The 10,036-nt window shown below is 35.2% G+C and overlaps 2 protein-coding genes across 2 annotated transcripts; both read left to right on the forward strand.

The window, feature by feature from the left end:
* The first annotated feature begins 114 nt into the window (after nucleotides 1-114).
* LOC110672828 (MA3 DOMAIN-CONTAINING TRANSLATION REGULATORY FACTOR 2) lies at nucleotides 115-4,785 on the forward strand. The gene is made up of 5 exons (XM_021835720.2): nucleotides 115-385; nucleotides 1,388-1,842; nucleotides 2,242-2,327; nucleotides 2,466-4,307; nucleotides 4,638-4,785. Exons 2-4 carry the CDS (start codon nucleotides 1,590-1,592, stop codon nucleotides 4,299-4,301), a joined length of 2,175 nt encoding a protein of 724 aa, XP_021691412.2. The 5' UTR covers nucleotides 115-385; nucleotides 1,388-1,589; the 3' UTR covers nucleotides 4,302-4,307; nucleotides 4,638-4,785.
* A 413-nt stretch (nucleotides 4,786-5,198) lies between these two features.
* On the forward strand, nucleotides 5,199-9,112 carry LOC110672814 (uncharacterized). Its single transcript, XM_021835701.2, has 2 exons — nucleotides 5,199-6,508; nucleotides 8,593-9,112. The coding sequence occupies exons 1-2, from the start codon at nucleotides 6,134-6,136 to the stop codon at nucleotides 8,803-8,805; spliced, it is 588 nt and encodes a 195-aa protein (XP_021691393.2). The 5' UTR covers nucleotides 5,199-6,133; the 3' UTR covers nucleotides 8,806-9,112.
* The last annotated feature ends 924 nt before the right edge of the window (nucleotides 9,113-10,036 follow it).

Consider the following 10,036-nt stretch of genomic DNA (forward strand, 5'->3'; position numbering starts at 1 on the left):
GGATACCAGTTAAAGCCTATTGGTAAAATTAATATTTTTTAAAAATAATAAAAATTAATATTTAAATCTTAAAATGATTGCTAAAAATAAAAAAAAAATAAAAAATATGTTCCGTCACTAGACCAACGGTTTTCCCGGGCATTTTTTTCCCGTTTCAGAAGGCTTAACAAATGGCGGTGTGTGGCATTGGATGAGGAGGAGCTTCTTCTCACGAGATCCGCCTTCAATGCTAACTAATTTCGCTGCTTTATCTTCTAGCATCCACTTCTTCCCTCTTTCACACCAATTTAATTTCCTAAATCCGGCAACCTACGTTTTACCATTTTCCGATCGCCGGCGCGCACTGTCGCTCTGGCGACCTCCTCTCTGGGTGTTCTATTTCGAGGTAATGATTCTTGCTTTGCTCCTTCTCTTTCAATTACTCAGGGAAGTGTTGTGTGCTGGTTCTTAAAGGCATTTTTTGCCGAGTCTATGCACTATCTATTGTTACACCGAGCAATGGAGTTTTCTTGAGGTCTTGGAAATTCAAATGAGCGGAAAAATTATAAATTTTGTCTTATTACTATCATTTTGGCTAAATAGTTTCATTAATTTTTTTGAATGTGAATATCAATGGAAGATTTTCCAAGAGCAATGCCACTGAGATTTGAAGGTTATATGGAAAGTCCATGAATTTAAGAAATGCTTCCTGTTTCTAATAACAATAAGGGATTCTTTCATAAATTGTGAGCAAAGATTGATGGTAGTTCTTGATATATTTACAAATTTAGATGTCCGAATTCAAGCTTCAAGGATTGAAATTTTGAATGGAAAATTTCCATCATTTGCTCGGTGGCATCTATTCTGCTTGTTGAAATTTTCATTTGTTGGCCACATTTTCTGGGATCAGTTGTTCCTGTTGTTATCACTGCACCTGCATTGATTTTATGGACTTCTCTTCTTTTATATGTAGGATGCGTGAATCCAATTTTAGTATAGAAAACATGCTCGTAAGACTACTCAGGCTGTTTTTCACCCTCCTTATCAAAGCAAATTTCTTTGCCATCTGTTAATACTCTTCCCTTAAAAAAAAATCTGTAAAATGCGTATTTCCTGCCTTCCAAAAGTCATTTTAGATTATTTAGGCGCATAATCTACTAGTTTTTTTCATAAGATGCTTTTATTTTATCTCTTTCTAATTGTGTAATTTCAACTTGCTGAAATTTAAGAGTTCTGCCAGAGCTTTGTTTCATAAGGTTTACCATATTGTTGTTAAATGGCCAAACGGAACAATCTTATTTGACTGATTACAAAAAACATTGTTGTTTAATATGTATAAATCTATGCCAATTCAAATAATTAATGCAGTGATTGTAATTCTTAATAGTCTTCTCTGAATTTTATGAAGGTTCTTATTGAACTGGAGCAAGTGGATAAAAAAATTCAAGGGTTTACTACTTCTACTGATTCAAGAAAATATGTGATGAGCAACAGAGGATTCCACTGGCCAGAGTTGCTGACTCAATATTTAGTTAGTTTACACAGATTGATGGTCTACAAATTTGCCTCTCTGAACCAGTGATTGGTTTGCTGAGTAAAATTTCAGGGTGATGGAGTTTGGTGATAGTTTTTTATCAAACGAAAACCAAGAGCTTGCACGATCTGCTTCAGAAAGTGCAGAACCATTATCTGTTTCTCCATTGCAAATCTCAGTGAATACGAAGTCTCCAAAATGGCCAAAGTCACCAAGGCCCCCAAACTCACCCAGGTCTCCAAAGGCACATGGCAAACTTGGCACTAGCAAAGGAAGTCCAAGCAAGGGGAGCCTACTCAAGTATGATAGGGATGGGTGCTCTAAAATAGGCAAGTGTTTTTGCTTATGAAATATAGTTTTTAAACTTGTGAGTTTTATCTCATGATATACATTGACTGCCAAAATATGCACCAGAGACTTTGATTAAACAACACAAAAGTTGGTAGCCTTGCAGTCACCATACTAGAAACCGGTACATAGAATAGCTTGCCTGAGCATGTTATGTTCTGTCTTAGCTTTGTTGACTTGCTCATATATATGGATGAATGAGAGGATGATAACCAAAATTATTGACTGAGAGAAGAAAAAAAAGAGTATGCACATTTTGCCCTTCATTAGTTAATATGCTTTTTATTGGAATCTGCACCCTTTATAGATTAAACGCTCTGAGTTGTTAGTTAAAGAGTGATTTCTAGTTTGATCTTATGATGGTTATCTTTTTCTCGCAGATGGTGAAGGTACTTGGGGAGGACTTCTTGATGCAGAATACAATTATTCTGTTGATCCCAGTGACCCAAAGTATGATTGCAATGAGGTAATTAATGAAACACGCCTTTTTTTTCCATTGTTGGATTTTATTTCCAGAATTACCTTTTCAGCATCAGAAAGGATGCAAAAGCATTGGAAGGGTACTCTTTACTTCAGCTGCTAAGTTCATATATATTGGTTGTAGGAATGTGATCATAGAACTGGGAGAAAATTTACAGTAGATTTTGAGGAGTACAAGAAGAAGACAACAATAATAGTAGAGGAATACTTTGCAACTGATGATATTGTCTCCACTGCCGATGAATTGAGTGAACTTGGAATGCCTGGTTATAACTATTATTTTGTAAAGAAACTTATATCTATGGCTATGGACAGGCATGATAAAGAGAAGGAAATGGCTGCTGTCCTTTTATCTGCTCTCTATGCTGACATCATTGATCCTTCACAAGTTCACAAAGGGTTTAGTAAATTGGTGGAGTCTTCAGATGACTTAATTGTAGATATACCTGACACTGTTGATATTCTTGCACTGTTCATTGCCAGAGCCGTCGTTGATGACATACTTCCACCTGCATTTTTGAAAAAACAAATGGCATCTTTACCAGCAGAATCAAAGGGGGTTGATGTATTAAAAAGAGCTGAAAAGGGCTATCTAGCAGCCCCTCTTCATGCAGAAATTATTGAGCGCCGATGGGGAGGCAGTAAGAATAAAACGGTTGAGGACGTGAATGCTAATATAAACAATTTGCTAGTAGAGTATCTAGTGAGTGATGATAAGAAAGAAGCTTTCAGATGCATCAAGGATTTGAATGTTCCTTTCTTTCATCATGAAATAATTAAACGGGCTATTATAATGGCAATGGAAAGGCAGCAAGCTGAAGGCCAGCTACTGGATTTGCTTAAGGATGCTGCTCAAGAAGGATTGATTAATACAAGCCAAATAACCAAAGGATTTAACCGGATTATAGATGCTGTGGATGACTTGTCCTTAGACATTCCAGATGCAAGAGGGATATTGCAGTCTTTAATTTCCAAGGCTGCTTCAGAAGGTTGGTTGAGTGCTTCATCTTTGAAGTCACTCTCATTAGCACCAGTGAAACAACCTTTGGAAGACAATGCTACCAAAATTTTCAAGACAAAGGCTCAATTTATTATTCAAGAATATTTCTTGTCTGGTGATATTTCAGAGGTCAGTAGTTGTCTCGAATCAGAGAATGGTAATGGTGTTGCTGAACTGAATGCTGTCTTTGTTAAAAGATTGATAACTTTAGCAATGGATAGAAAAAATAGGGAAAAGGAAATGGCTTCTGTTTTGTTGTCATCTTTGTGCTTCCCGGCTGATGATGTTTTGAATGGATTTGTTATGTTGATAGAATCTGCAGATGACACTGCTCTGGATAATCCAGTTGTTGTTGAGGATCTTGCAATGTTTTTAGCCAGAGCAGTGGTGGATGAAGTGTTGGCCCCACAACACTTGGAGGAAATTGAAAGCCAGTTTTTAGGGCTAGAGTCAATTGGAAGCAAGGTCCTTCGAATGGCAAATTCATTACTAAAGGCTCGACTTTCTGGGGAGCGAATCCTAAGGTGTTGGGGTGGAGCAGGTAGCAGCAGACCTGGATGGGCAGTTGAGGATGTTAAGGATAAAATTGGGAAGTTGCTGGAGGAATATGATTCTGGAGGAGACATCAGGGAAGCTTCCCGCTGCATAAAGGAATTAAACATGCCATTTTTTCACCATGAGATCGTTAAAAAAGCATTGGTGACAATCATTGAGAAAAAGAATGAAAGATTATGGCGACTGCTTAATGAGAGTTTCTGTTCAGGGCTCATAACCTCGTACCAGATGATGAAAGGTTTTGGTAGGGTAGCAGAAACTCTTGATGACTTGGCTCTGGATGTTCCTGATGCTAAGAAACAGTTTGTACATTATGTTGAGAAAGCTAAAGTTGCAGGGTGGTTGGATTCCTCATTTTGTTTCGACAAATCAGGACATGATATAGAGAATGGCACTTGTCCATGATAATGGGTAAAGTTTTATCACTTGTCCATGATAATGGGTAAAGTTTTATAACCTTTGCACTTTTGTTTTTCACCATCAGATCAACTACCTTAAACATCTTCATAGAAAGATTAAGTACTTGCTTCTGGGGTGTTCCCTTGAGGAATACAATCGAAATGCCTCATTATATGCAAACTAGCTCCCCACATACACATGAAACTTATGATCACAAATTCAAATTTCAACCCCATGTAACACTGTCGGAATTTAAATATTCATGTGAGGATCAATTTAAATATAGAATACATAGAACTGCTGATCTGTTAACCAATGCATTCTTTCTATATGAAATGGCAGGTTCTGCTCTTGGTCTTCTCAAATTTCTTCGCAACTCCCTGATCAAACTCATGAATAGTAGCAGATGGATTGCATTTGGTTTCTCATATCAATTACAGGATTCAGGGATATTTTGACGCGCTTTCCATTTTACTTAAGCGTGCTTGGAGGAATTTTTTTGTGCTAAAGAAGAAGATAGACTATTTTATAGCGTTGACAATTTTTAGATATTAAGTTGTATTTTTTTCATTGGGGCGTTAATATTAATTTATTTGGAAGAATTACAGACAATATTATAAGCTGTAGTTTGCATCTTATTTAATTGTGTTTTAAATCATCCGTGAGTTTGATTGAGGTGGGATCATTTCTCTATAATAGCCTTCTGCTAAGTCAGTGCACTGTTGATTTAAAGCATGTTGATTGCAAACAGCAACCCCATAGCCTCTGCAAAAACAGAACCCCAGCAAACAAAAGGGGCTTGATCCCATACACTATCACATGGGAAAATGTTCGCCTGCGCTATTACACCAAACCAATAAATAAATATCAAGTATGGGTGATTTAATACTCGCAGTATGTGACAATCATTATTAGCCCCTAGCCCACTCTTACTCTGTTCACTTTGAATAGCTGCTCATCTGATGGCCATTAGTTGAAATCTACCAAGTGAATGGTGAATTGGTGATATTTATGAATGGCAATGAGTGGTTAACTATCGTTTGCAAGTTTTATAATTGCAAATGACAGGGAAAAGCGTTACTCTCAATTTCATGAAACTAAAAAACAAACACCCAATTTAAGAAACAACACCCTGATCAAAGAAATCCCAAGGAGGTGAACCCATCGAGAACTAAAATCAAGCACATGCAGACACTGTGTAAAGATAGAAAGAATGAGATTCTCTTTATATAGAAGGCAAAGAAGAAGATAGTGATTAAAGAAGAAGCGAGAAGGTGGGGAGGAAGTGGATTTTCTCATGGGGATAACCCCAAATGACCCACCACTACCAACCCCACTCTTTCAGCAATTGTAGATATAAGGAAACGCAAGAAAATCACGCTGCAACAGAAGAATGAAGGCCTGAGGTGGGTGAGAAATACTTGTGAATTAATGTCTCTTACACCGAGGATGGGGAAGCCGAACTTCCAAGCTAGAAACGTTTACATGAATGTACCATATAACATGAGTAGGCTAATATGAATTTTCGGCTCACAAAATCTTCTTCATTTTCAATTGGCTGTGAGCTAGCCAGTTTGAGAATAAGCTATAGAAAGAGAAAAAGATAAATGGTGATTACAGAGAAGAACGGAAAGAAACTGCGAGAACAGAGTGAGTGAGGGAGGGATTGTAGAAAGAGGACTTAAATAAAATTGTCTTGTAGAATGAGGACTTAAATAAAATTGTACTTAATATTAAATGTTAAAACAAAAAGAACTGTGTTTTTATCATTTCACAAGGTAAATATTAAGACATACCGTGGCCTTCTAATACGAGCAAGGCCGGCTGTCTACAGCAAAATGGAGATGGGCAACGAAATCACAGAAATCCAAGAGACAAACCCAAAGCCGAATGAATCTTCGCAGACTGATCCTAATCCGAATCCGAATCCGAGCCCGAAACCTCGAACGGTCAGGACAAAGGTGCCGGAGGTGGAGATCCATCTATACCGACGAGGCAAGGGTCCGATCGACGTGTTCAAGTCGAGCTTGGGAGGTTGGGACCAGGACCAGCTGGAGGTTCGAGATATCCTCGACAAGTATGGGTTCAAGTCCGTCTACGCTTTCAATCCCGACTCCGGCCGGGCCGCCCCGATCAGGTTCAATGGGAGGAATGGGAAGTCTATACTTGGGTATAGAGATGGATCGGTGATATACATCGATGGAGATCCAAAGGTATTAGTTCGTAAATTTTTTATTCGTGCTGCAATCGTTTATTTTTTGGTTGTTCAACAGTGTAAAATTGCTCGCTTTATTGGTTGATGAGGAATAAGATTCCTTTCAGTTTCTGATTGGTTTGTGCGAAAATGAAGGAAAATGAGTTAGCTGATGAGATGCGTGTTCATGTGCATGGGTTCTGTTAGAAGCCAATTTCATTCTTATTTCTCTCTCTCTCCCTCTCTCTCTCTCTCTCTATTTATGAGTAATTTTATTCCTAAGAGCCACTCATGTAGATGCATAGTGTGCAGGACCAGAAAAGAACACAAAACAAGCCTAATTAAAACTCTGCTATAATCAGTAGGAGAAAACTAAATTGAGAGTCGACAACTATAAGCCATCAGTTTAGACTGAAACAGGAATTGTTGGTAATGCCCAAATTCTTACTAGGCAGGGCAAAGTTACTTTATTCTTAGTTCCTTTTATGCAAATTCTTCTGTCTTCAATAGGATTTGAATTTGATTCAAGATAACCAAAATATGGTATAAGCTATGGGATAGTTTTTTATTTCTTTTTTCTGTTCTAGTCTCCCACTTGTTGATATGCAACTAATATAGTGTCTGAACGCTTCTATGGATGAAGTTTCCCGATCAGTTTGGGAAGATCTGTATTTATATATGGGAAATATTATGTGGATTTACAGGAGCGCATACATTTGATATGTACATTATCTAACAGTTACTACATACTAGCTTTAATAATATAATGCCAAAGGTAATGAAGGTTCTGCCCAAATGAACTCTCTTCCAATACCCATTCGTCTGATGGTGGCATTCTTAGAATTTTCCTTAAACAAGTTTGGTCAAATGTTGTTGACTAACATGGTTTTAAATAATGTAATAGCTGTTATATAAAGGTTTTAAGGCTCCCATTATCATTATTCCTGTTATTTATGGCCAAAAGTTACATCTGTATTGGCGTTACGCACTATACTTATCAGTGACAACAAGGCGTTATGTACCGTTAAGTAATCGTAATAGTCCGGTACTCAGATGGCCTTTTTTCTCTTTTTCTTTTGTTTTTTTTTTGTTCAGATGGGTCCATCTGGTTTCTGAGGGTTTAGCTTGTGTTTTTCACATTTCTCTCAACTTTCCATCTCTCTCTCTCTCTCTTTCTTTTTTTTTTTTTTTTGCAAATCTTTCACTTCTTGAGCTTAGATCATCAATTAGTAAAGGTTTATTTCAAGTGAAAGAGAGCAATCTACATTCATATCTTGCAAAGAGTGAGTTATTTGTCTTTGTTTTGGGGGGTAACAACGTTAGTTCTTTACTATCTATGTAGTTCTTTGCAATAGAAAAGATTATACAACAACTAAGCCAAACAAATATTTCAAGTTAACACACTAATAAAATAAATTATTAACACCATTAATTAGTTAAGTTCCAAGTTAACGAAAAGTTGACAACTTAAAGAAATGTTATTTTTTCTTTGCAATTGTTATAGGCTAATGATTGTTAATTATTTTATATTAATATAATATAATTTAAGTTATTGGAAGAAATAATTTTGTTATGCTTCATAAGCTTGAAGATTCTCCCAAAATCTAGGGTATGAAATTTCTTGTTGGTAAACTTCAACATTTTTTTTTCAGTAAAATGAGTTGATCCACTGGCGTAGGCCTTGCCCAGTTGACCAATTCACTGGTTACCTTACTGGGTTGCCTGGTTTAACCCAAAAAAGGGGTTTTATACATGAACCAGACTGGTCACTAGTCTGGTTTCTGGTTAAACAAGTCTGACCATCCAATTCGGTATAGTCTGGACTACCATATTTACCATAGTTTCTTCCTTAAACTCCTCCCCATTTGTGAAATTGAACTTTCTAATGGTAATATTTTATGCTTAACCATCTTGCAGAAGACTTGCTTTTGATATAAATTATGGTCTTATAGATGAATAAATTCTTGGCATGTTGTTGCATAATTTCGGTATTTACAAAGTTGTGATTTTGCTTCTGATAAAACAAAAAAAGTTGTGGTTTTGCTGAAATTATTTAAGCTTTGAAGTTTTATTTATCTGACCCAATTATTTATGCAATTGCAGGACTCCCTGATCAAACCTGTGACCAAGATATTGTTTGGAGTAGCAGTGATAACCCTTTTCATAACAATGGCAGTGAAAGATCCTCCTGAATGGATTAAAAAATCAAACTTTTTTGGTGGAAGCTTTCCCCCATGGATCCTTGCTTGTGCAGTCATTGTTTTCACTCGCATGAGGAAGAGAACTAGGGACTTCTTAAAGAAGCTTGGCTGGTAAATGCGTTGCCTTTGGGTGGGCATTGTGGTTTTTTTTTTTTTTTGGGTTTGGGGGGGGGGAGAGTGGGGGTGGTAAGTTTTGAAGTGAAGTTTTGTATAAAACAACCATTATAGATGCTAAAACAATATTACCTCATTTTGGTTTAGTGAGGTGATGATTGAGGACTTCATTATATCATAAATAGAGCCAGAGAAAATTAGGTTCGATACATTCACCATCAATGTCTCTCCAAAAATTACAAAATTTTTTTGTTGAATTCCCTTTTTTGCGATGCCCTTTGTATCTGGTAATGAAATCTAGTTTTCTATGATTGTTGTATTTGGTTGCATGATGATAGTGATGCAGTTGTTTTGTCATCTTAAAGGAATATTCTTCATTGTAAATTATTAGCCAATATTAACTCCAATGATGCATTGGATTGGGAATGAAGCAGCAAAGGAAAGATGCCATAAATTTAATATATTTTATTAATTTATTGCCAATATTTGTAAACTTTATTTTGTTGATCTATTTTCTTTTTGGCTTTGTAATTGTTTATATTGATAAATTTGCTTATTACTTTAGTCGTTATGGTAGGTTTAAATTGGATCCTGTTTAAACATAAATCTCAAGCAAAGATAAACAGTCCATTTATTTATTATTCAGTCCATTTATTTATTTAATTACTTCTCAAGGATTGTCCACTAGATAAATGGGTTTGAAGAAAGTGAAAAAAAAAAAATGCAAAAAGCAATATTAGATAGTGTTATTAAATTCAGACCGAATCAATCGGTTAGACTTGTAAATTGGACCCTTAAAACCATAAATTTTTCATTAGAAGTCTTTAAAACCATAACCAATTGAACTGGCTTCATAATTGTATATTTAATATTCAAAAAAATATATATATCTTTTATTCTATAATAAGATAATAAATTTTATAAAATAATATATTTATTTACTTTTTGAACATATAATTAATAGTTTATAAATATTAAAAATATAAGTACACATATAAAAATTTTATTACTTTTAAATATTAAAAATTAATTATAATATTTAAAATTAAATACTTTTATATAAAATTAAAAAATATTGTTAAAATTTATATAGATATAACTTAATAAATGATGAAATTTTCATTTTAAATTATTAGAACTTAATTAATTAAATTTATTTTATTTATTTATATCGATAAGTGATATATTTAATTAAGTTTTAATTGTTTAGCGATTTACTAATTAAATAATTG

Source organism: Hevea brasiliensis, chromosome 16, assembly GCF_030052815.1.
Source record: "Hevea brasiliensis isolate MT/VB/25A 57/8 chromosome 16, ASM3005281v1, whole genome shotgun sequence".
In the NCBI taxonomy this organism is placed as follows: Eukaryota; Viridiplantae; Streptophyta; class Magnoliopsida; order Malpighiales; family Euphorbiaceae; genus Hevea; species Hevea brasiliensis.

Bases quoted from the DNA above. Each gene is read 5' to 3' on its own strand.
- LOC110672828 (XM_021835720.2), top strand. From the start codon at position 1,590: ATGGAGTTTGGTGATAGTTTTTTATCAAACGAAAACCAAGAGCTTGCA. The intron at 1,843-2,241 runs GCAAGTGTTTTT...TTTTTCTCGCAG, and splicing joins GGATGGGTGCTCTAAAATAG to ATGGTGAAGGTACTTGGGGA. The intron at 2,328-2,465 runs GTAATTAATGAA...TATTGGTTGTAG, and splicing joins CAAAGTATGATTGCAATGAG to GAATGTGATCATAGAACTGG.
- LOC110672814 (XM_021835701.2), top strand. From the start codon at position 6,134: ATGGAGATGGGCAACGAAATCACAGAAATCCAAGAGACAAACCCAAAG. The intron at 6,509-8,592 runs GTATTAGTTCGT...ATGCAATTGCAG, and splicing joins ACATCGATGGAGATCCAAAG to GACTCCCTGATCAAACCTGT.